Source organism: Dryobates pubescens, chromosome 11 (genome assembly GCF_014839835.1).
Source record: "Dryobates pubescens isolate bDryPub1 chromosome 11, bDryPub1.pri, whole genome shotgun sequence".
In the NCBI taxonomy this organism is placed as follows: domain Eukaryota; kingdom Metazoa; phylum Chordata; class Aves; order Piciformes; family Picidae; genus Dryobates; species Dryobates pubescens.
Window position 1 is genome coordinate 16,548,246 of NC_071622.1, and position 27,154 is coordinate 16,575,399.

At 37.4% G+C, this 27,154-nt stretch overlaps 1 protein-coding gene across 4 annotated transcripts in view; it reads right to left on the reverse strand.

The window, feature by feature from the left end:
• The window catches only part of FNBP1L (formin binding protein 1 like), a 46,438-nt gene extending 20,432 nt beyond the window's left edge, over positions 1-26,006 (reverse strand). For 3 of the 4 annotated variants that reach the window (XM_054165059.1, XM_054165062.1, XM_054165060.1), the window contains exons 1-3: positions 25,808-26,006; positions 4,175-4,290; positions 36-89 (exon numbers count right to left, since the gene is read on the reverse strand). In XM_054165059.1, coding sequence (XP_054021034.1) covers positions 36-89; positions 4,175-4,290; positions 25,808-25,831 — 194 coding nt within the window. In that variant the 5' untranslated portion in view covers positions 25,832-26,006. Of the gene's footprint in view, positions 1-35; positions 90-2,665; positions 2,798-4,174; positions 4,291-25,807 lie in introns of those variants that run through there. The other variant, XM_054165061.1, reaches the window with a different exon arrangement.
• Positions 26,007-27,154: the final 1,148 nt, after the last annotated feature.

Consider the following 27,154-nt stretch of genomic DNA (forward strand, 5'->3'; position numbering starts at 1 on the left):
TTTCTTATACATGAAGTTGAAATGCACATTTTTACCTGGGTTCCTCATCTTTGGGTGAACGCTTAGGACAGTACTTCTTAACCAAATTCCTATTAAGGAAGAATGAAAAAGAGGATGGTATTTTAGAGTCTCTTTTGAGAAGACATACATATAGAAAACTGCATGAAAAAAATATTTCTTTTTAATTACTTTCAAGGAAGAAACTATTCCCTCTGTCATCTTATAAGGGTCCTTGGAAGCGTGTTTTCATAACTTACTTTAAAAATGCAGTGCTCAAAGGCATTTCATATTTATATATCAAGTAATACTTTCAGTGGGGTTCTGATGGCTTCAGTGATTGCATATAAATATTATGATCTGAGTGAAAACAGTAATAATGAGCTCTATTTACTAACATCATCGTTAAAAATGTTAACATCAAATTTGAGCAGAATAGCCTTGGAATCACTATGAAATTGCATGTTTTAGCTCACAAAAACATCACTATAAAACACACCTGCTATATCCATGTATGGGTAACAACACTTTAAATTCCCAAGGCCAGCCAAACACAGATTTGATAAATGAATACATATGGTGATAATTTGTGTCCACAACTTTACATTTGCGCTTACACTCATTTTAAATAATGTTTCCAAGATTCTGGATATAAAAATGTGGTCACTACACAGATATTAATATTGTATCTAGGAGAAACAAAACCCACTTACATACAGTGGTACACAGAAGGAACGTGAAAATTGTATTTGCTTAGATTAACTAGACATCTCCAGAGATCACAACATACAGCTTTAAAATGAAACACTCAAACACTTCATGAGAAATCATTGCTATTTCCTTTAAACTGACAATAGAGAAGCCGATTAAATTCAGAAATCTCGTTCTGCAGGGTAGCAGATTCATCTGTAACTGCAGGTATAACTTTTATTACTGCCTAACCATCACAGAAGTGGACCTCCTCTGTCTTGTCAAGTATAATAATGATTCAGACAGAATAAAAAGGGAGTGAATCTCCAGAATTATTGTGTGCAATGTGGAAGTAAACAAAACACACCTTCGCCTTTTAAGCAACAATGCTGACAAAAAAACAAGCTCTGAGAATTGAATGACAAAGGTCAGCCAAGAACCCAGTAATCTGGCACATACTAAACCCATTTCTTGACAATTATAAAATAAGAACAAATTAAAGAATCATGCAAAAATGAAATTTCATCTGCAATGCATGTTGCAATACATGTGTCCCGATTCACATTCCCACAACTCAGTAACAGCCTATAATAAATTTCACAATGATCGGGGGTACCACAATACTTTAAGCTGACAGCTAAACTACACAAAACTTAAGGTTTTCCTTTAAATTACCTAAAAAAGCCCCAAAATATAAAATTGTAGTTCCTTTTTGTTATGACAAAATATGCTGCGGACAAAGACAAGGCAAGCTTTATAGACAGGGTTGTTTGTTTTTTCCCTCTACAGACATTTGAGGTTTCAATAGTTTGAACTTTTCTTATACTTTTCCTCAGTATCAAAGAACAGCAAGGAATGACTAACAACCTAAATCCAGCATCGGCACAGGATTCCCACAGGCTATACTTTCTGGATCTACTCAGCAACCATAAACTGCAATAACTGTGTACAGTAAGAATACAGTCAGTTCAATCAAACAGTTCCTCATATGCAGTACATGCATCACTTGTCACCTCCAAGAAGAATCAGAAGCGCTGTTGCACTTGGAAAGTCTCATCACTAAGTTGTGACAGTACAAAAAATAGATAATCAAAATGCAAGGGTATACACCAAGTGAATATGAATTTCTGCCAGGACACTGACTCTAATTTATAACAACTGCTATGAAAAATTCACTCACATTTTTATCTCTTGGTTTATGAGAATAAGATCCATCAACAATCTCAACCATGTTCTTGGCCCAGACTGAAACCATGACAGAAAAGAAATACCACCATACATCAATGGCATTATCTCCCTCACTAAACTTGTTTTTCCTCTTCATCTCCCATTCAAGCACTAAGAGAGCCATAGAACATCCAAGAGCTAACCTCTCACCATGCAGTTTATACATCTACTGAACAAGGGCACAATAAATCTCAGTTATAAAGGTCATTATGAAGAGATGTTCAACACTATTTCTGAGATCCTATTCATTACAAAAGGGGAAAAAATATTATAAACTAGAAATTTCAATCAGACATAGTAACATCTACCTCACAGACCATATGCTACTATTATTAAAATTCACCATAAACATAGTCCATCCCCAAGATCCTATCTCTCAGAACATCTCAGGAGCAAGCTGCAGGATGACTAACTCTTCTGGAGGTGAAAATTTTCCTAGATCTCAGTATCCCCTGAGACCTAAGAGCTGTTTTACATAGTTATAAACAGTAAGTGTCCTCAAGACCAGCAATGGCTGAAATCAAGTTGAAATCTCAAGACGGTTCATTGCTAATAATCAGTTCTCTCCCAAGCAATATGCAAGTGAGAATAACAAAGAGCAACTTCAGGAACTGGTCTACTGGCAGAAAATCAGTCACCCTCTTGTGAGTGTGCTGTCCAGACCCTCCTTGGCAGCAGGCAGGAAGTGCATGCATACACTGTACAACATGTGAGCAGCAAGACCTGTGCTCCCCAAAACTGTCATACTTACTGCACATGGACAGTCAGTCCAGACATCTGACAGAAGGGGTACTCGACATAACTTTTTCAGTTTTGAGAAAAATCAATAGTTTCACCCAAAAGAGTAAACAGATGAATAGAGAAAATTTCCTAGTTTTAGGCAAATCCTGCAGTAAAAACACAGCATTTCAACTTGCTAGCTGTGGAATAAACCTTTAAACACGTAATTAAGCAAAATGGCATTTGTTCATATTATCTAAGGAAAAGATCTGGATAGATCTGTGCAAATAAAACACACTTCCATTTTTAAACAGACAAGTGACATCAAATCAAAACTGGGCTGTGAACCGGTACAGTGCATGCTTCAAACTTCACCTCCTGAAGTTCTTCCACACCAGCTTTGGAAAAATGGTATTTTTTTCTTTTAAGAAAAAAAATTGTTCAGCAAAGTAGTGGGGTTTTATGTTAGATGAATATAGATAACTGAATCAAAAGAAACGGATCAAGAAGTCACAAAGGAAATGAGCAGCCTAGACAGAGAACACCCATTCCTTCAGCTGTAAACCTCACTGCATTTATGAGGAAGGATTTCTCAACTCTGTATCTGGTGACAACCTAGTTTGCCAGTGATGAGACAATGGAAGACACCAGAGAGAACCTGCTATCAGTTTCAGTCTGACAAGGGATAGGCAGCAGCTCCAGCCGAATCCCCAAACAAATTCAGAACAGCAAAGATTATGGTGAAAGCCAAGTTCAGAAGTGTGTCCTACTTCAAATGTTGTTTCTCAAGCACTATATTGTGCACCTTGTGGTAAAAATCAATTCTACTTTATTCTGAAGGATGTGCTTCTCTGCCATTTCATTACTGCTGCTCCTTCTCTTGTATGATCCTTGTACAATCCCTGAGAGGAAATTCCTATTGGACCTAAAAGATCTTTTACTTGGCAACAACATGAAGTAAACTGGAGAGGTAAGACAAAGGGTGGTTGGATTGCAGTCTCACCCAAAGGGACAAGACCAGCTATGGAAAGGGTGTGCTTTAAGGACAGGAAGATCTGCTTTCTCAAGTTCTAACTCAACTATTTCAGATTTCTTAACACAATGTAGTGTGGCTCTTGCCAGTTCAACCTGAGAAATCAATTAGCAGCAGAGGCTTGAAGCTGGTTGAACACAAACACACAAAAAATGTAGACATGGATAATACACTTTGTAACAAACATGCTCATAGTCAGTGGAAAAATACACAATTGTTTTGTTCTAAATCTTAACATTTAAGTCCTAATTCTTTTGAGTTCGAAAATTTGAAGGGTAGGAGGGAAGAGAAGGATGTAAGAAGGCAAAAGAGCAAGCAAGTACACCCCCAAATATAATTTTCTGGTTTGGACTGGTAAAGAAAAGCTTCTCTATCATGAAAAAAAACAACTAGTGATCTTATTCACTCTGTAAATGAAAAATGGCCATTAATAACATCCCATAGTTGCCCATCATCTTCATTTTCAAGTAATTGCTCAGAATCTTTCAAGAAGAAAAAAAACCTTACCTCAGTTGTTTTGCATAGTTTTGCTCAATTTCTATCCTTTCTTTTACAAATTTTGCATATTTCTCCAAGAAGTCAATGCCCCACTGCGTATGCTTGTCCAAATTATCAAACTGATCCTTTAGAAACAAAAATACTCAGAATTAGTTAACAATCACATCAGCACTGGAAAAAACATAATTTATTTGAGCTGTGTGAGAATGCTTGCTACTTGAATTCAAGTTACAAATCAGTTACACACCAGCCATATACCAGAACAGTAAGCCATATGCGCAGTCACTACAACTACCTCATTCTGTAAAAAACAATACTTGCATTTTATGCTGTATGCAATCTTTGACCACTTTAACAATGCAAGTGTATTTATTTTTCCCCTAACAATCCTTTAATTCCAAAGTGGAGCTTTTCCACTATAATAATGAATATATAACCAATGATCAGTATTAGGTAACTAAGAGAACGTTCCACCAAACAGGTATCTTGTCATTTCATTGACTACAAGAAGTTACTTCTACTCTTATGATTACCCACTGAAAGAAAAAAAATGTAAACTATAGCTGCATGGTTAAGTTGGGTGTAGTCTGCATATGAAAAGCGCTTAATAAAGCAAATCTATACACACAGTTCATAACCAGCTCTAGCAAAAGATTCCAAAGAAAGTAAACCTGTCCTTAGCCGTTAAGAAAGTTCCAGCAAAGCAAAGGCACAAAACAAAGACAAACAGTCAACAGTACCACACTTTCAAGAGTTGGGAAATTCTTAATATGTTAAATCTTTGACTGCAGTCTGTAACGACCAACATGCTGAAGACGCACTAATTACGACTAAATAAGTGGAAAGAGAGGAATTCAGAATTGGCCAAGAATGAAAAGATGCAAAACACAGCCTAGAAAATATTTTAGCCTAGCATGTATTTGTATTTTATGTTTAATGTCTGCCATAGCAGAAAAATCAAGAATTTTCATTTAGAAAAGCATTTACAATTATCTTAACACTTACTCAGTAATCCAAACAGACAAGAAACTGCAAAGTTTATGTTCCCTGTATGATGAATCCAAATACACTTCACAGTAAAATTTAAAAAGGAAAGGCATTTAAAGGCAAAATTTATTTAACTCTCACCACAAAAAAAACCCCAAACAACAATAAACAACCCACCCACTACCAAAACCCACTGAAAAAAACAAACAAAAAACCCAAACATGTGAAGAGTGTTTTCAAAAGCTGTGCAGATGCAGTAGCTTGCCTGAACCTAATGAGTTATGTCAACCTTTAGTATTAGTAATTCAAGCCAAATGATATCTGGATAAAATTTAAGCCTGAAATTCCAAAATAAGTATTTAAGTGTATTAATTTGGCTGGGGCCTTTAAGAAATGTGAACACAGCATTGACTAAAAATCAGCAAAAGGCAGTTGGTTTTGTTTTTTTTAATAGTGCATTCTACAATATTTGGCTAACTACTATTTTGATAGCCAAGTATGTTCTCAGCCATATTCCAAGCCAAATATGTATTGGTGTTTGTTTAGTAACTCCCTAGCAGCTGAGCAGGCTTTCTAAAAACAAACAAACAAAACCCCCAACAAACCAAAACCCAAACAACGAAATAAAACAGTTTATTAAAGTGCAGCTGAATATCATTAAATTGATTAACGTGAACTAATTGAATGTGGCTACCGGTAGAAACTGCCCACTCAAAAGGTGAAATGCAGTCCAAAGCCTCTACATTATAAACAAAACTGACACCTCACAAAATGTTTGTAGACCAAAATAAATGTTACCTCCCTAAATTCTACTTCCAGACTGTTTACTGTAACCAATGTTACAAATACTTCAGGTATGCAGTTCTAAACTTAATGGGCTTTTGCAGATACCATAAAGCTTTAGAATAAGGGCAGCTGAAGCATCCGAGCAAAAAGCCAAGCTGAATCAAATCTGTATCAAAAACAAAACAGCTCTTCCTGGGTTAAACTCAGGATTTACTCTACCCCTCTTACAGATACCTGTTTTTCCACCAAACAAGCCTCCAGAACCAATAAAAATAGAGGATCTCTTTAGAGGGATGAGCATAGAGGGAATGCTTACAGTATGAACACCAAATCTTTAGTCTGCCTGAAGCAAGGCATTAAACCAGACTGAGATTTTTAAAGGATTGATGTTTCCAGCTTTCACCAACTTCGGGAAAAAGGGACTGTAAGACCAAACTGATAATTATAAAAACAAGCAAGCAAGATGAGAGAAGTGATAATTAGTTCAGACAGTAAAATAGAAGAGCTATTATCCTGGGATAGAAAATGAAGCAGGAATGCATGAAGATAGAAACAAAAACAATTAGGTGTTTAAGAGATTTCAAAGATGAGAAAAACTGGAATGCATTGTCAGAAGTAGATTAGTGTAACATACTATAATTCTGGTATGACTTTATAATCTGAATTTTTCCTGAAGACAAATAAGGTAGCTTGTTGTTAATATATTTAGGTCTGATTATGGTTCCCATAATGTAGCACATCAAGTTAGTTCTTTGCCACAGACTAGAGTCATTGCATTCCTGTAAAACATTGAATCATTGGAACTTAATTCAAGGTCTTGATCTTCATTTTAAAAAAAGGAGTAAAAATGCAAGCTGCATAATGTTTCATAGAAACAGTTTGGATATTTCACAAGAAGAGTTTGATAAAATCTTAATGTGAAGTAGTGGCTTTATAATGTTTAATAACTTAAAATATTTTAACTTCTATAACAGAGTTTGTCTTCTGCAGGAGTGCTGATGCAGGAAGGAAGGACATTATGCAGAATGTAACCTATTGTTTACATTTATCTGGAATTCAGATTTCAGGCTTTAACTGAGTAAAGAAAAACTGCTGGTGACCAGCGTGCAGTTATATAACCAGATGCATTTTCTCAGTTGAATTGCTGTGGACTTGCAGTTGTGTGGTTAAGTGATTTGTTGCTTTTCCTAGAGTAATAACAAAACACAGCTTTTCTATCCACAGATGCACTGAGGTTTTTGGATGCCAACTGTTTTTTGGATTTTCCCTGAGCAAGACCCAATTCTTGCTTTTCTGTTGTCTGAGTGCTGCTTTTGTACAATCTTGTGCCAGCACTTCAAATGGCAACAATCACTTGGGCAACTGCAGTCAATCGAGTCAAAAGAGAATACAGTGACAGCAGCATAATTTATGCAAAATGTCACCATTTCAAACAAAATGTTTCATAAAATATTATATTTTAAAGATATTGCTGTTATATTTAATTACAGTAATTAATTTAGACTGATGCAGTTCTATGTTTAATATGATTCTTAAGGCTTTCAGCTGAGTTGTCCTGAGATGATCAAAGTAGAGGTCAGTGAAATGGAAACTTAATTAGTAATTTGATGATACAAGGAACTAGAGTTTATTCTAATGAACCATTCAGTTAAATGGAAATGTTTTTTACAATTTGATACGATAGTCTCCGAAGCTGATGAAAGCTGGAAATATCAATCCTTTCAAAATCTCAGCCTCCAAAGTTGATGAAAGCTGGTAACATCAAAAGCCATAGCTACACTGGAAATAAAACAGAAGTACTCAGATTGAAAAAAAAAATTACAAATGCATACACATCAACTGAACAATACTTTGTATTTTAAATTCATATTAAACCAAAAGTTAGGTATAGAAAATACACTCAAGATAGCATGAAGAAAATCTACTACTCTTTTAGAGACATGGAAAGGAAAAATAACTCATAAAAAGAACTTCTCAAAACATTTTGCAGGCTGACCTTCTGGACACAAAGCTATTTTGCTTGCAAAAATAAGAGACTGCAAAGAGAGACTGGTATTCACAGTAAACTGTATGTCACAGTGTGACTTGAAATGCTTAATATGAAAAATGAAAATAAAAATGAAAACAAATGTAAAAATTATTTTTCGCTAGTCTCCTCAATAGAATTAATAACTTCATAGCATGAATGAAAAATCCATTTGCCTGTTAAACTTTTGTATATTTTCTCAAAAAAACCCCAAACCAACACGGTCAATTTTGATTTTTAAGAGTCAGTTTCTACGATTATAGAAACTTTTTCATGACCAAGTGAGCAAACAACTCAAAAGTAGTACTGGACGACTGGAGATCTAGCTATGCTGTAAGATAACATACATATCAAGTCAAGTTTCTAAAGTAAGCTAACCATGGAAAACTGTAATTGAGGAAGAGAAATTCAAAGTCTATGCTTTTCTCTTTAAAGATCACCTCAGGAAGGGAACTGCTTTAGAAAGATCACCAGCAGGAAGGGAACTGCTTTAGAAAGTTTTGAGGGAAAGGTGGGTCTAGCAGGAGGGGATGTTTTGTTTGGCAGCTAACAGCTTCACAGGTGTGACAGATTTGTTTTCCAAGACAGTGCAAGAATCTACCACAGACAGAAGTAGAAACATTTGCAACTACTTTGGAATTAGTAGGCAGAACCACAAAAGAATCAAGTTCTGCATCTGAAGATCAGCACATCATCTGTAAGACATTAGAGACTGGAATTGGAGATTATAATGGTGCACTCCGTTTCACACACACTACTGTTACCAGCAGAACAAATTGATCGAAAGTTCACAGCTAGGACACACAAAAGAAAGGAATGCCATCTCAACTCCTGTAAGTCCAAGATTCTTCAATTAATGGATGGGCATGTTCATATGAACTTAAACAGCATATATTACCTCACTGTATCAGGATATAACAAGAATGTCAGTTCTTCCCAAGTTACCTATTGTAAATTACCTATAGGTCTGCTTTCCATTTCTCTCAAGGACTCCTGCCCCAGTCTCCCAAGTCATGCTAAGTCATGCTCACTGCCTGCCTTATTCCACAGGGAAAGCACATTCCTAAGTCCATTAACTCCTTGTTCTCTTGAGGAAGTTCTATGACCATAGTCTATAGCACTCAGAACACGGCTGCAGGTGTCGTTCCTCGCTGCTACCCATCACAGCCGCCTCACATCATGCTTGTCAGTGAACAGGATTTTTTTGTTGTGGTTGAGCTTTAACATCTTTACCTACATGTTAGTAAGGAGGCAAGATACTCTGGACTTCTTTACCACCACTTCAGAAAAATATGAGTGCACACACAAACACAAAGCAAGTATCATTAACCAGAATACAAGCATACATAACATATATACCAGGAAACCCTACTTTGAAAACTGGATCGGAATCCAGAAATCATGTGTTTTCAAGCATTACTGCATTAAAATAGTTGCCCTTTTAACACAGGGACAACACTACACGTCTTGTATATGCAAAAGATATGATTATGTCCATTCCCCTAAAGACCAATGAAATCTTATTTTCATAATAGCCAATCCAGAACACCAGTACTTTCCAAGTCATCTTGGAAAGTACTTGAGAGTGATTGAATGCAGTTAATAGAAGCATACATAGATTTTAGTCCTAGTTACTTCACTTGCAAAAGCAAGCAGGAAGACTCTAACCATAAATTAAATATTATATGATGCATCACAATCAAAAAGTACTACTGTACAATGCCTAGCAATGCTGTTGATCATTTTAAGAAATACCTGGAGAACATCCCATAAAGCAGTGGGGCTACACATCAATGAAGCAGCTGAATACTGAGCTCACTGTACAATCAATAGCCACGGAACACCTCACATGAAGCAGAGGTTCTGCGCAAAGCAAGTGCATTTACTGCATTACTAACACTAGCCTCCATAAGATCAGCAAGAACAAAGTACCTGGGTTGGAAAATAATACTGCAAGATTTCTGTTTTTGAAAAGTTGTGTAAAGAATCATTTCAGTCTTCAGTTATGGAGAATTATTACATGGTTTGATACTCAGTGTACAAGGTGAATATTCTAGTGTATGACTAAACAATCCCTTGGTGAAACTATTGAAAACTTTAAAAGCTTTTAAATGCCCCTCTACAAATTACAGAAACTTCCACAGTATTATTAAAAATGCAACCACAGGAGATGGAATGAGCAAGCAGCCCTGACACACTCCAGTTCCTGCATATGTGACTTAATCTATTTTTGCATTCTAAAGGATCTGTTTTCTAAAAACTTGTAGAAAGAGGAAATAGATTTTGACTACTGCCAGTTTCAGAGTTCCTGCTCTGGTCAGTCTGGCATAGCATCTAAGAAGCAGAGCATGCATTGTTTTTCCCTCTCCATACACTATGGGAGTAAACTTAGAACTGTGTGCTCAAGAAAAGGGAGTGGTATTGATGTTACAAAGCAAAATGGTTCCCTGGAAGCAAGAAGTGTTTACCTTCAAGGCATAATGACAAAGAGAAAGGTACAGAGGAGACAGCAGAGGAACGCTAAAGGTTTTGCAAGTGGAATATGATGGAACACTTAGATGCCCTGCATCACAAATTCCGAAGAAAACAGGTTCCACCAGCTCTGTTGCTTATTCTGTTTCAATGAGCCTTCATTCCCTGCTTCTCAGGTCACAGTCATTGCTTATCAGGGTGCATCTCCATCCCTACATGCACATGCAAAACTCTGTACAAGCTGTATTACAGTACATCTATGAAACCTAGCTTACAATGCACTATTTAGTGAGTTTTACAGAACTGAAATGTAAATACTAGTTTGGTGTAAGTTTGTCAAAAGCCTATACTACAGTTCAGACCTATAATAGTCATAGCTCTAAACGCAAGAAAAAAGCCAAGATGACTATGATAGCAAGTGATACTGATTTAAAACAAGGAAGTACTTTCTGCCAGCTGGGGCTGGGGGAGAGAGAGAGAAGGAGAGTATCCCCTTTCCTGTCATCCAAATATCACTTCCTTGTATTTATTTGCTCAGCTATTAAGTAGACTGTTGTAACGATACCATTTTTAAATTACTTTAAAAACAAAGTGTTAAACAAGTAGGTGCACAAACTCTGTCCAGATGAGTCAGTTTGACACGTTTCACATTTAAAGATGCATATTCAAGCCTTATCTCAATGGAGTAAGTAGAAAGAAAAAACTCCTGCTTGGTACGTGTTGAATCATACTGTTAATCACTCTGACAATTACGGTATCGTAGTACGGAAGTATCTATACAGACTCCAAGCACTGAGTATCATCATCAGAAGTTAACCAGTTCAACACACAGAGCAAGGTATATCCCTCTTAACTTTTCTTGTATGTATTTAATAAAGGTGCACATTATTTAGAAAATTAAATTCATGTCAACAAGTTACTTAAAATATCTTTTATGGCACTATTTCTCAACAGTAAATGGAGTCAACAATGAACTCATTGATAGCACTGGGTCAAAACAAACATACCCTGGTTTTAATTTTGAGATCCATCTCACAAGAAGTGTAATTAAAATACCCAGTAAGCCTACAAGTACTGAAATAATACATATTGGAATTTCTTATAAACATTAATCTTTCATCTTTAAACACAAATAGAAATCCAAACAGAATCCCCTTGTTTAGCATAATTCTGATAAACTGTTTTACGTGAAACCTTCTCTCTGCCCTAGTAAAGAAGTACTCCACAAAACCAATTTAGTAGCAACATTTTAAGCACTATGTTAACTTTGTACTCCACGTAAAGCATCTTATTCCATTGATGACAGACACTGAAATACTGCTGCTGTAGTAAATAGGTTTCTTTCATGATGAATTTGCAGTATTACCAAATTCAAAATAATAAAGAGCAAACAAGTAAAAAAGTGCTCAACAACATAGTGAGATTTAGTTCGAAATTCCGTTGCAGATCAGCACAGTAACTCTTTACAAATCCTAGTACTTCCCTTTCAAAATCCAGTTCAAACCAAAGATCCCTACAAAACTACCACTCCTCATTACACATCAACCTGTTTGTAGAGGGAAGTGGTGCAGTCTCTTTATCACCTAAAAATGTGGAACCACTCCTGTACTTTGTCATTGCCATATCACTTTACATACTGTATGGAAAATGCAACTATTTGTAACTTTATTCTTCAACATTAAGTTCTACTCATGTCTTTACTATATTCTCATTGTCCTAATGGAATTTAAAAAGCAAAACATTACACAGTAAGTGATAAATCTCAGTAAATAATCCATATCCTAGGAACTGTCATAAAATGTTAAGTAAATTCTGAAAAACAGCCTCAAATATTGAATAAAGCATGAAATAATGACAAACCACATAACTGTTTCTTTCATACTGAAAAAAATTGTTATGTCTTTTCTTATTACATTGACTGTAAAACTGAAACCATCTAATTGCATTTGGGAGTTCCAACCTTTGGTTGTAAGACTATGAGCTTCAATAAAAATGCATTGAAAATTGTCATTTTGTGTCTGGGGAGCCTTAACACTTTGTATCCTAGCAGAAACATTTTCAAATCAGCGATTAAATCATGACAACATGTAATTAAAACGTATCAGGATTCTGTGGTAGAAAAAAGTGCGAAAGAACTGTATTTTCCCTAAGTATAAACTAAAATGTTAATGAAAATGTTTCTCACCTTGTTGCAAAACACTTTTCCCCATTTTAACAGAAAACTGGAGAGATTACATGGTACCTTTATCACCACATCTGCAGAGTCACCTCCAATTTCTGAATCTGCATATCTTAGAAACAGTTCTAGTCATTTTTACAACTGTAATGTGTAAATAGCTTTTTGTCAATGAAACAGATGTAATAGGTAAAGAACTCAAATGGAAACAAGTAGATCCCCAGTGACTACATCAGAATACTGAATAACAATTTAACAGGACCATTACGTCAATAAATGCACAACTAGTACACAAACACTGATGTAAAAATCAGGCATCTAAAACCATGAGGAAAATACTGAAGGGAAAAAAAAAAAGGTGTTTTTCTCAAGATGTAACTTAGGATTCCTGATATTAATGTAGGGTAACAACATATTAAATGTAATTCAAATTAACCACTTGCAGCTGAAACAGGAAACGGTTTCCAGACAGATGAACGTAATTGGATGAGCTGTACGACCTTCTGTGTCAGCTACTATTAAATACAGCTTTACTGGAAATGCCTTTTTGTATACTGTCCTTAAGGTTTACAGCCAAAAGGGAAACCCATAACCGAGGCACTTAAGCACTACATAGGCACATATCTACCATTGTTTCCACTCAAAAAACTTAAAGCAATGACGGCTACTGCAAAGTGTTCTTGGTATGGCAATACTGATTATGAAAGCCTGCTGAAATATTAACATGGAAGTCTTCGGTAACACCTTTTTAAGATGATGCAGGTGTTTTAAATCATATAATAGAGATGCTAAACCACAGCTCATACAAAGCCCAGAAGAAAACTACACACATCAAAAAGCATGCTGTACCTTCTTACAAATAACTTCCTGTATTTTACCTAATACTTCTGCACTCATAACTCTTTATTCTTCAAATTTTCTCACAAAAATAGCATCTCATGGCAGAATAATGCTTAATGTGCTAGGATGCCATTTCCTGGTATAAACTTCCCATTGCATTATTTTTAATGCCAGAGAATACTGCAAGATAAAGGAACCAACGTCAAACAAAGACTCAAGCACTTCTAAATAAAAAGATGTATATTATCTTCAGATTTTCAAGTGCCCACATTAGCTCTCAACAAAATGTAACAACTCAAAAAAACCCACCCAAAAGACAAAGACACAAACCACAAACAAAGCCCTCATGTAACAAGGATAAACTGTATACTGTACTACTTTGATATAACTGAAATAAACTGGAAATAAATGAAAAATCTGCAAAGTGCTCTTGAAGAAATGTTTTGTAACTCACCACCTTCAAGAACAAAAACACCTTTGTACTATACAAAACATCCTTTTATATGGACTGTGTTAGGATGGATGAACCTTGCAAGTGTTGTCTTTCCTTTGTATTTCATTGCTATCAGTAAAAACAAAAAATTAGAAGTTTTAACATATGCATCATTTATTCCACAATGTCTAACAAATAAAATATACTACCAGAATGGAAGAGAAAGCATTCTGCAATGGCTGTGCATTGAAATTAATTAAATTATGAACAATAAATGAAATTATGAACAAGTTTGAAAATACCTTGTATTGAGTAACAAAAATAAACCACCTAAAAAGGACAGAAGAAATGACATTGTAAAAAGCTATGCTGTCTTCCTAACAGAGTAACTAGAACTAGTCCTGAAAGTATCACAGACAACATCCAAACAACTGTCACATTAACTTGGAGATACAGAAGTACAATTCTCTTCCCACAAATGAACAAAAAGTCATCAAAAAATTTAGTCTCTTTTCCAATGACCTAATGAAGAAAAACAGTCATGAAAGCCACAAGCCTCAGATTTGACTTAGTAGGATCATGTCTGCATGCCAGAAGTTTGAAATGCTAAGTAAAATGTATTACAAGTAGTCTATTAAGATCATACAAAACATTTATATGCAAAGTCTTTGTTATAAAGTCACTGTTCTCAGTTGTCTGAAGGGACAACAGCTATACTTTCAGAACAAAAACTCAAGGTTGAAACTTATTTTTGAAGCAATGATATTCCACTCTGATTACTGAAAAAAACATGAATACTGGCCATTTGGTATCATCAGCTGGTAATATAGCTTCTCGAAAATTGCAAGGCATTTTATACAAACGATGTGAAGATGTATTCATTACACAGCCCATAGCCTGGCAGTACGGACCAGACAAAATATGGAAAAAATATTTTGCCTAAGAATTACTAACCATAAATACCACTAGCATTTCACCTTTAGGACTTCATTTTAATCCTCTAAGAAAATTACTTCAGTTCGACTATTGAAATTTCAGTGAAACTAAATGGCATACCTCTCAGAACCAAAGTAACTGAAAACCACTGAGTGATAGCTAAGCCATCCAAGCACAAAGAGCTGCTAGCACACTCTGCCTGTCGTAGATTTTGTTTGCACCTACTACGGTTTTAACATACAGAGCAAATTCCTGGTTTTACAAGACTACAGTTTCAGTCCACTGATTGGATGTTTCTTTCAGCAAAAACTTCTTGGTTACACACAAGGACTCCTACCTCACTATTTCCCTCTCAGAAACGCAGATGGTAATGCTGAAACTCGTGGAATTACACTAGCCTCTCTCAAGTGCAGGCTAGAGCCTGAGGACCTGCAACATTGTTCCTGGAACAGATAATCATTATACTCCCAAGAACCAACACTAAACCAAAAATGTTTCTTAAAAAGCTGCTTTAGAAACAGTTGCCCTTGTTATTATAAAGATCAGTCAGGAAAAAAAACCTACTTAATGAATAATAACCAAAACCAAACAACCCACAACCCCTATTTCCTTATGTCTAAAACTACAAACTTAATCAGACCACCACACCTCTTGCTACAGGAGCAAGTATTTGAGTATCATGCCAAGGAGTCAGGATACTTCACAAAATTGTGTAGATTGTGTCACATGGTGACATTTCTATTTAAATTCCAAGCAACTGTCCAGCCTAAATTCCCTTCACATCACTTATAAAGCACAAAAATCCCAGGCATTTGATTTTCCTGATAGTTTACTATTTATTTTCAATAAACTAATTTTCTTCTTTTAAATACACCACCATCTTATATCTAAGACCTAGCCAGCTCTTCCAGTCTTTTCCCCATTTTATAATGACATACTGAAGAAATTTTCAACACAACTTCATCCTTTTCTCCCCCTACTCCAACCAAATTTGTAACACCTTGAGCATACCACAGAGATTTCAAATGTATCTACTGTTTAACAAATCTGCCAAATAATAAAAAAAAATTAGTTATTAAGATCAAACTTGTAATTAGATTACTTCCAAATCATGCAAGAGTAAGATTTTCACCATTCATAATTCCAGGTACTAACCTATTTCCTTGTTCTACTAAATCCCAGTTTACAGCAGTCAAAGCTCATAAGCCCAAGAAGAAATCCCATTAAATAATTAGAGAAAATAACATACCATCAGTAACCTTTTCTGATTTAAATAATGCAGCACAGCAACTATGATCTACAAGTTGAGCCAGGAAGCTTAGATGCAAAGTAGTAACTCAGGATGTACTTCACATTACAACAGAAATACATTGGAGGGGCTGGGCATGGTGGAAAGAAGACGACTGTCCTGTAAGATTATCTTGAAAGATGCATCTGTACTGCAGTTATCACCAGAGTACCTGCAGACTTAATCAGCTTTGAAATTACATCCTCTCTTTAAAAATCTGCTCTGAAGAGTTCCTGGTATAAAATACTTACTCTCAAGCACATTAATGAGCTTCATTGATCCTGTGAAACCTCACTCATAAAACAAATACTGGTAAAATTAAATAACTAAGTATATACACTATTAGGGTCTAAATAAAAGTAGATCCTAAGGGGGATGAGGAAATCCAGACTTGACTCTTCAGAACAAAATTGTTTTATCAATTTCCATTAATGTACCTTCTAATCATGAATTTGAACTTATTTTCAGAGAAAAAAAACCACAACCAAACATGTTTCACTGTCTCTTATCATACACAGCACTTAACTGCTTTATGAACTAGGGTCTTAACCTTTTAACTTTTTTTTTTCTTTCATTTGACCATCTCTTCCTGTCTCTCCACATCTTTCTCTACCATATCAAACACCAGTTTTCAAGGGTACTAGTGGCTGATTCCAGCTCCATTACCTCATTATACCAAAGGATTGCTGTTTGTTTTTTCATGAGACTACAACACTCCCTTGTACTTTTCAACAAGTATTTCCTGCATTCTCTTAGGCTGTTTATGCGCCAACCCCCAGTTAGCATAATAAAGATCCACCCTATCAGCATCCTTCATTTCCCAGGCTTACCAAAAGGAATAGTTAAGGTGCTGGCCGCAGTTGAGATCACTAATCATCATGCTGAAAAACACTGGGCTTTGCACAACTCTATCATTTGTCATGACCGGTAAAAAAAAACCACCTTTGACTAGCATTGAAAGTTAACTGCACCGAGGATGGTCTTCATACTTTTGTGTTTGTGCAGGACATGGCACAACACAAGCCCTCTGCGCATGACTCATGGCTCCAGGCACTATACAAAAAATGCATTCCAACTACTGATCACAGGTGAGAAATACCCTAAGTATTCCTCTGATTGTAACTGAATTCATATAAATAGGGGAAACAAGTGCAGGACAATTCAATCTGTAACAGATAGCTAGAACAGGAACATTACGGAACAGGTCATCTTGAGTGCAGTCACAGCACTTAGAGGATGGCCAAAGGATCAGGCCCAGCCAGCATGGATTTCGGAAGGGCAGGTCCTGCCTGACCAACCTGATCTCCTTCTATGATCAGGTGACCCGCCTGGTGGATGTGGGGAGGCCTGTGGATGTAGTCTACCTGGACCTCACAGATACCAATTATTTTGCTACTCATCACCATAAGAAAACCTTATACCACCTAGAGGAAATGATTATTTGAAAAATTTATTAGGAAGACAAAACATTATTTACTCTTTCAAAGCAATAAAGCACCTGAAGGAAAAACAAAGCATGCAAGAAGCACATCCACATTCAAAGAAAATCACCTCAATTACTCTGGCCAAATAGAATTTACAAAGTCTCTGCATCCACTTGAGTTGAGCACAATCACGAGAAAGAAACCAGCAAACATTGTCTTTCCAAAGAATGTACAAATCTGATGAAGATCCAAAAGGCACACACCTTCATTTGTATCTGGGGTTCCTCCCTCAAGTATGCAGGAGTATAACAGTCTCTCAACTCCCCAGTACAGTCACTGTCATATTTCAGAAGTTCTTCAGTACTTAAATAATGCTTCATACTCAAGTAGATGTCAATTATGTCATTGTACAATACTGGGGAAAACAATTGCTTACTTCATATAGAACTAAAAAAAAAAAAAGGCATGTTGCACTACTTTTTTGTGTATCCATGAGAAATTATTTGTATGGTACTTGCCTCCTTACAAGCTAAGCATAAGCATTATGTTAACAGATACTATGATAAAATGGTGAATTTTCTTTTTAGTACATGGTTGATTTTACCCTTTCAAGTGAAGTTTTAAATGGTTATTTCAAATAATCTGATCAAAGGGAATCAGGACAAGTTATTAGAATTTGTTGCTTTTTGTGTTTTGCTTCTAACATTTTAAAACATTTTACTACTTAGCACTTACACATTAAAGAACGCTGAAGTATTCGACAAATGCAAGGATTACTACAATGTCAATTTTCTTTTTAAAACCCCTAATTTTACTTAGATTTTACTACACAACTAACAGAGGCATAAAGTAAATTTACTCCCCCAAAACCACAGAAGTGTTCCCCAGTAAAACCCAAGAAAAATTCAGGACTTGCAATGCTAGCTTTTTACCTCACTCAAAGACTGCACCTATCCTTTGAAAGATGTAAAAAAATAACAGAACTATATATGGGGCACAAGGCCAGAAAGCAGATTTAGCAGTCTAATACCCTTTTTACTTTAAATGACAAAGTAGAAGCAGAGTTCTGACTAGGGAAAAAATGAAGATATTAATGAATCTCACATCTAGCCATTTCAGATTTTGATACAATAGAAACTAACAGAAAAATACGTATGCCTGAAATTAAGCTCTTCCTTATTCTTGGCACCTAGCAGGAAACACAATACCACTGCCACTCTCCTCAGAATAGAACTTGTAATTGAGAAAAAACAGAGACTCAGACTACTATTGCAGGTAATTCCATAAAGTCAGCGTAGAGGGTCCACATTGTAATGAAAACCAGAAGACTTTCATTAGTGTAATACTTCATTTTTCCTTCTCCTCCCATTCAGCTGTAGCACTGACATGCATCGGAAGACAAAACTCTAAACTTTCTGCCAAGAAAGCACTGGAACTGAGGTACGTAAACTCACTAGGGGCAAAATGAAACAAGCCGATTGGAATTTCAGCTTTCACTGAACAATTTGTTCACCAACACAAGGAAAAAGCTGAACATATTTGGACTTCAGGGAATTCTTTTTCTAGCAAAAATAATTCAAGCTGCTGAAAAAGTATGCACATGGATGCTATGAACAATGAGAATTTAATCTGAAATGTGTTAAGTAACTTCCCCTCCAATTAAAACAGAAAGACCAAAAAACCCCTCCTGCATTACTCAATTACTGGCTTTACCAAGCACACTAAAATACTGCCCTGCAAATGTATGGACTGAATTATTTAACTACTGTATTCATAACAGAGGGCCTTACCCAAATCAGTCCAGCATAAGAACTAATTTAAATATATGAATGAACTTTTATACATTCTAGGCTCATTTCAGTAGGTCTACAGCATCAGTGACAACTCTACACAAGCATTAACACAAGCCTTCCATCTTTCAGTATTTACTTATAAAATGTGCAAAGCACAAATCATACCTTTTTGGACACCCCTCACCATGAGCAAAAACCCAAACACAGAGATGGAAGACTTTTCTCATGCATTTTTCTATCCCAGTTTCTGACGGGTTTGCCATTCCACAGGATCGGTATTTTGACAGATACATTCTTACAGAAATCCTCTGCTTGGCTGAGATAAAAGACCTTGTAATCTCAACTTCTTGCTATCCTCACCCAGGAAATCAAACTGCCTGCTGGGCCATTCAGAATTTTGATACGGGCAACTCTTAATATTGTATTATCAATAGGGATAACTGCATACATTTTGAAAACAATGTATTTTTCCAGCATTCAGCATTTCCAGATGACTAAAGTCTTGTGTCTGTACAAACTGTCGTGAAACACGTATACATACGCTTCTAAGTACATACACAAGTGGGGCCATAAATGAAAACAGATGCCATTTTGATAAATATCAAGTGATAAACAGTTTTTAAACTGAAAAGAGTATTTTCTACAGAAATTATGAAGGGCATAAGCTCATACGCATTCTTAGATGAAATTATATTCAACATCAAACCCAAACTGATAAAGTCTCAAAACAATGACTCATTCCTTCCTGGAAAAGTCAGTATAAAGGTCAGATGTTTATGAACCAGACAATTGCTGGAAAAATAGGGACAAACTAACTAAAACTCGATACGATTGTTTTCATTCCTGAGCCTGAAGTAAGTACACATTCAAGAGTCAAGTACTTGATCCTTACATAACTCTGAAATCTCAGAGGTGTTCACAAGGGTGAAATAAGATGCACAATACCCCTTATGGAAGACTGTAACCTCACAGAGGTTAAGCATTTTATATTCACTATCTTACCCCTGACAGAGGAAACATATGGCCATCCCATGCATCTGGAAAACTCTGTAATTTCATACTTTAGCCACAAGACACATTCCTTCCACACATTTGCAGACCACAACAGCAAGAAAACTGAATTTAAAAGAGAATCTATACAGAATACTACTTGCAATCTTTGGGTTAAGTTGAAGGAGAAATCTGGGGAAAAAAGCATTAAAGTTTCAACTCACGAAGATATATGTACTAAATAGAACATACGTCTTTAACACCGCATATGTTAGCACAAATGTAAAAAAGTTTATACAATATTAAGATTCAAAATCACGGAAGAATTTCCACATAAGCTACGGTTTGATACTCAGAACGGCTTTCAATGTTTTTTGAGCATTCTAAAATCCCCCACCAATTTCACTAGCATTAACAATGCTAGTGTCTGCATAACCACAGCCATTAACTATAAAGGTTTCTCTAGTAAACAAAAATACAAGAAATTATTATAACAGAAATATGCTACATAGTATTTAGCTACTTTTTGAAGCAATATTTTTTGTATTTACATTCTATGGATATTTTCCATATAATTAAGCTTGGTCATTTTTAAGATTAGACAATGTCACCACACAATTTCTCTTCTTCCACAAAAAGACAACACATGATTTTAAACCAAGAAGGAAACAATGTCTGAAACAGACATTGAAAGCATTAAAAAAAATTTTAACAGCTTTTGAAAAACTACCAATGCAATGGATTTTTTTTTTTCTTTTTCTGTAAATAAAACTTGGTTTAAGGCACAGAACAAATTTTGTTTAAGGAAAGATCAAAAAGAACACGTAACCAAGTATACTTTGATCTTTCTTTGGTCCAGCATAACTAATTTCTAAAACAGTATTCTACAGTGACAGTCGCTTCTTAGTTAGAAAAGACGGTGTGCTTCTAGCCCCAAGGAGCTCATAACATCATATCATTAAATCTTCTCTATAGCCTTTTTTTTTTAAAAAAAACATTAAATCTTAGCACAAAAGCTCTCAGCAAAATGTTTGCTTTAAGTATCTATCAAGAGGTAAGAAACAGATGCTCTGACATGGTATTCAAACTCTTCTGCCAATTGCTTTTAAGGGGTTTACAGCGGTTCAAAAGACATCAAAATACAGAAAAAAAATCAGGAAGGATGTTTTTTAACGAGACAGTGCAAACTCTTTAATTAATTTTCAAGGAAGCCACTTCAGAGTGCCAATCATACAGAGCTTCACTAGCCTCCACTCATTAAGCAAAGAACTTCATTATCAACCATCCTCCAGTCTCCAAAGCTCAGTAAGCCTTCAGAATCAAAGCAAATGCATTATATATTCAGTTTAGCTACACTTAACTCCACGACAACCATAAGCAGGCACATTTTCTTAAATATTCTGTTTATATCATTTATACAGTTCATACCCATCACAAAAAGAACACCACATGTACAGAAACATACACACTGAATAGATGCTCATCCTGAGTAGATTCTTTAACATACCAGAATCCATCACTTTTGTTTCCAAATATTAAAGTTACTTAAAAAAGCAATTTTAGTTCCATCCACCAATATTCTTGCCTTGGCTATTGCAGCAGTTTGATAGCAAACATGGGCATCTTATAAAGCAAGCATGCAAGTCTGCCCAAGACTCAACACATAAACCCTTCTGCAGCTCATGTAGTGAAATAAAAATGCCTGCCTTTGAAAAAAAAAAACACTTTAAAAAGGAAAGTTGAAAAACCTCTGGAAAATATATGTAAACAAGCAGCAATCATTTTCTATTACTAAGGATGCAGAGCAACACTACTTTGCAGCCATGTGCCCACTGTCATCAAATGAGTATTGCTTTACAGTTACTACCTATGAAAAAAAGTATTGTACATAGGAAAATTTAGCACAGAACAACCAATTTCTCAGACAATATAATTTCAACAGGATTACAGATCAAATTTCCCAGTTCTCACTACTCTGTTCTAACCATTAATATTCTCAAGAAGGCAGTTCACTGAAGCATCTTAGTTTTTGTGTGGACACACCTTAAGGAATATGCTGGAGAGTGGCCCCAAAGATAAATGCACTGATGAGAATAAAACTACTTGTCCGGATGGCTTAAAAGAATTAACAGTTATTTAACTATTATTCACATTATTTCATAAAATGCTATCAAATGAGACACTACAGGGAGTATGATGTTTATGCATGACACACTGAAAAGCACTAAGTGCCCGTTAAAGTCATATGTTTTGGTCAATGCACAGCCACTTCAGAAAATGGTGTTGAACTTGTAAAAATAGCTGCTTGAAAGCAAAATAAAAACCTAAACATGACAGACAAACAGAAATAACAGCTACAGAATGTAAAGAATTAGAAAACACTGGCCTATCAATGCAAATCTTTCCCTCATCATGTCCCTGATATGACCATTTAATTAGTATATGCATAACTTCAATACCATAACAAACAAGTACCACATAAATATCAGGTATGAGTAGCCCTGTAATTATTCTACTGGCTCCTTATTCGTCTCTAAATTCATTCACACACACTTCTTTACTTTATTATAAATAACATAAACCGTAAGACTCCAGGGAAAAAAAATAAAATTAATAGATCAGAACCCAGCCTAAAACACCAATAACCTGCTTGAAGAGATAAAATCTCAGAAAGCAGAATTAAGGAGATATTAAAACATGTGGTGTGGAATCATCAAGTTTGCCTCAATGAATCAGCAAAATGAGCATACATATTTGCAAAAGTTCTGAAAACATATCTAGAAAACCATCATCTAGTTTAAATTCTGAAAAATTCCACTTTATGACCACATGTGTAAGCAACAAGGTCTCCAGAACACCTGTACAGAACAGCTCTCTGCAGTTGGAGACCCTAAGACCACTGAGTTGCTAGTGCCCTGCTACCATTGGCAAATCTAGCACAGCTTGGATGCCTTCTGAAGCTGTACTACTGCCACTGAAGCTCCAGAAATACTGGTTTTCCTTGCGTTTTCAACCTAGATTTAAGATAACTTTTAATTAATTTTGTGCCAGATTAAAGAGAAAAAAAAAAAAAAGAAGAATCTTTATGTGTCCAACACAAGTTGCTAAAACAAGTAGATGTTGAATAATCTTTTCAATCATTAAGAAGCACTGAATGTTTTTCCTACTAATAAAACAGTATGGTTCATAACTAACAAAAAACTTACAAGTATTAGATTCAACAGGAAAAAAAGCTAACCCATTTAAACAGTACACTTCAATGTAAAAACCTGTATTGTCAGTCTAGTTGTGTAGCTACAAAACAACCATTTTATGCATAAAGTTCCCTCATTAGTGCAGAGCTGCAGGTATCTCTTGATACAAGCAAAAATGTATTAAATTTTGCAGAAATAACAGTGTTGTAATAAAACAGTAAGTTTAAAATTCTGATACTGTTTCTTCAAACTAGCAGTTAAGAAGCAGTGACTTCACAAGAAGGGGAAAAAAAAAGGTACATTTAGATAAAGTTAAGCTCAGTTTCATGATGCTGTGAATGAAATTCTGCCATTAAAAGGAAGCCTGAGGTCAAAATCCACCTTTTTTGTATGTATGTATTAAGCACATAAAGATGAACACTTTCTTACAAAGTTGAATACAAGATTTGACAAAACTACGAAACCCTGTCATATACAAGCTGAACCAAAAAAAATAGAGGCTGCTGGGATGAGTAACCTAAAACTGTTCTCTAAAGTGATGCATGCTGAAGTGTTCATGTGCTCTCTGAAAACACAAAATCCCACTCTTCCAAAACACTGACCAAAACCCTTTCCTCTGAAGTATATACAAGCATGAGCTACCAAGACACACTTGCACTGCTAATATAAAACATGGCTTTTACTTACTTCTTACTGTGAATATTACAGCAGTTTCCTATTTCAGTTTTGTGATAGTATTACTGTCACTAAGTGTAATTTCTCATGAGAACATCATGCTCCTGTTAAGTACAAGGTACTGTACGAAACACTGAAGTAACCCCTAAGTACCTTTAAATGAGGCTTCTCCAACACAGAAAAGCTGACAGGATGCTATTTCATCTTCATTTTGCATGGACAGTAATGACTTATTCAGGTGGCTTCAGGACCTTCACTGGCCCCAACTCCTGTACCTCACCCACATAATCGGGCTGCAATGCCACAGCCTGCCTTTGACTTCCCAGCTCACTCTGGCAACTAGCTGTCTTGGTGCTGAGCAGATCATTGCTCCTCTAAAGACCAATAGCCTTATACTTGAAATTACTGATAAAGGAATTTAATTCAACTTCAAATTTAAAAAAAAAAAAAAAAAGAAAAAGAAAAATAAAAGTGTAATGCTAGGTACAACTTAACACATCATGAACAGATTTCAAACTGCAAGGAGTAGCTTTCTGTTTTGTTTTGGCTTTGTTTTTTTCTGACTTCAGAGGTCTCTGCTTTACACTCCTTAAAAGCCGGCAGCATTTAAAATGGGGACAAAAACCCCTCCTTGATACCATATTTCGTTGCTTAACATTTCCCACGATCAGTGTCAGCTCCTGTTACAGCAACAGTAGGAAAGCTGACAACAGAAACGAAAGAAACAAAACAAAACATCCCGCAACTGCCTGCGAGCAGACATCACCATGCTGCTCTCTGTTAAATCCCCCCAGAAGCCCCTTCTTTACTGCCCTTCGGAGGCGGAGGTTTAAGGAAAGATCCAATGCAAGGCAGACAGGCGCAGACACTGTCTGTCTCCTTGCTGCCAAGTCTTCGCATTTAAAAAAAAATAAAACACCACAGTATTAGCCAACGTTCTGGGATGCTTTCAGAGACATAACTATATAATAGCTGCTTCCAATTAGGGGCGACAGCTCAAATCGCTTTACTCGTCAGAGCAGTCCGGTGGTTTTCAAGAGGCGCAGCCCTACGACCGCCCGGCACCGCCGCCCACAGGGTGCCCGGTGAGGGCCGCGGCCGCTGCCGGAGCCGCGCCGGGACCCCGCCCCGCGCCACCCTAGGCACGCCGCCGGCCCCAGCCGCCTCGCACCGAGAGCCCTCCCCTCCCTCTGCTTCAAAGAATGGCAAGGAACGCACACAAAGAAGCCCGACCTGCTGTGACCGTTACCGGGCAAAAGGCGGAGGCGAAGCGGCGGGGCGGCCCCTCCGCCACGGCAAGCGCCATGGCTGCTCCAGGCGCCGCGCGCTCTCCCACACCCCGGACGAGGCGCTCCCGACCCACCACCCCACCGAGCGCCCGCCCTCCCTCAGCTCCCCCTTCCCAACGTGTACACCGCCTCCCTCAGCTGCTTCCAGCGCCTCGTCCGTCCGTACTCCGCCCCAGGCCACCCCTGCCCGGTGCCCACGGCGTCAGTGTCGAACAAAGCGCCTCGGCGGCCGCCTCGGCTCCGGCCGCCCCGCGCCTCCCCCAGGGAAACCGCCTCAGCAGACAAGGGAAGGCGGCGAATCCCAGACACAATGAGAGGCGAGCCAGGACTCACCCACAGCTCTGTACCCCAGCTCATGGCTGCTTCGCGAGCAGTGCTGGCTCCGGTAGAGAGGACGGCGGCGACGAGCCGTCGGGCGGCGGCCGGAAAAAAGAGTCCCGCCGGTCAGCGCCGGTGCCCTCGGTCACTGGGGAGAGGCGGCAGCAAGAAACGACGTCGCTGCCAGCTCCAGCTCCGCCTGACTCGGGGAGGGGGGCAGCCGCGAAGGAGACTGGGAGAGGGGCGTGCCCGGCTAAGGCGGCGGGGGGACGGCAGAGGGTGAGGCCGGCGCTCACGCGGCGCCAGGGGCACCTGGGAGCCCGTAACGGCCGTGGGGCGGCAGGGTGTCGCCGTGTCAAGCGGCTGCCGCTGTCGGGTGCGTCGTTACTCATTAACGTGGGGTAGGGGGCAGGGAGGAACAAGGTAGGAGGCTGCAACGGGGCCGCGGGTCTTTGTATCCCGGCGAGGCCTTCTCCCCTCCCCCGGGAAAGCGCTGACTCACGCTCCAAGGAGAGGCGAGAGTCGCGCCTACCTGGCCCCGACCTCGCGGGGTCTCGCACCCTCCTCACCTGCTACAATGGTGCGAAAAAAGAAACAAACAAACAAGGCCTTCTTTTTTTATTGTTGTTTTTTTTTTAAAGCCCATAGGTGCGCAAGTAAATCACAGAATCCAGGAAATATGAGGCTGCCTTCTGAGGAAAATCACCTTATTTTTGATGGAGTAGTTGAATAAATCATGTCGTTGAATGATGATGAGTTTCCTCATCATCTGGAAAAGAAGGGGTGTTAAAACTTTGTCAGAGATTATTTTTGCCACCAAAGTGGCTACTAACAGAAAGCAAAGGCTTTGAAAACCACCAAAATTCCCCTATCAAGGCATCAATTTCTTAATTTTCCTCTATTTTATACCTAGAATCATGTTTTTTAGACAAATAAAAACTCAGTAAAAATAACTGCCATGTTATGTCTCTACATCATGAAACAAAACTAACTTACTTTTCATTTCCAGGTTACCTGTCAGGTAGTGTTCCTTTGCATCACAGTTTAGGTTTAGTTGTATTTTCCATACCAAAAGTCAAGTTGTGCTAGATGGATATGAAATTATTGTATTCAATTCGGATGTTAATACTACTCTATCAAAATAATCATACGAGATCACAAATCAATTTCTGGAGCAACACATTGAAGCTAGTCACTTTGCATGAGAAGTGTATTTGGCTCTTGTGCGGATCCATAAATTAACAAATGTGCCACGTGCTGTTGTGGCCTACATGTATGTTTTAGCAAGCCCCAAATTTTAGACTCTAAAGAAGAAATTCCACACTTGGGCACACTCCAGGTGAACTCTTGACACAAACCCAG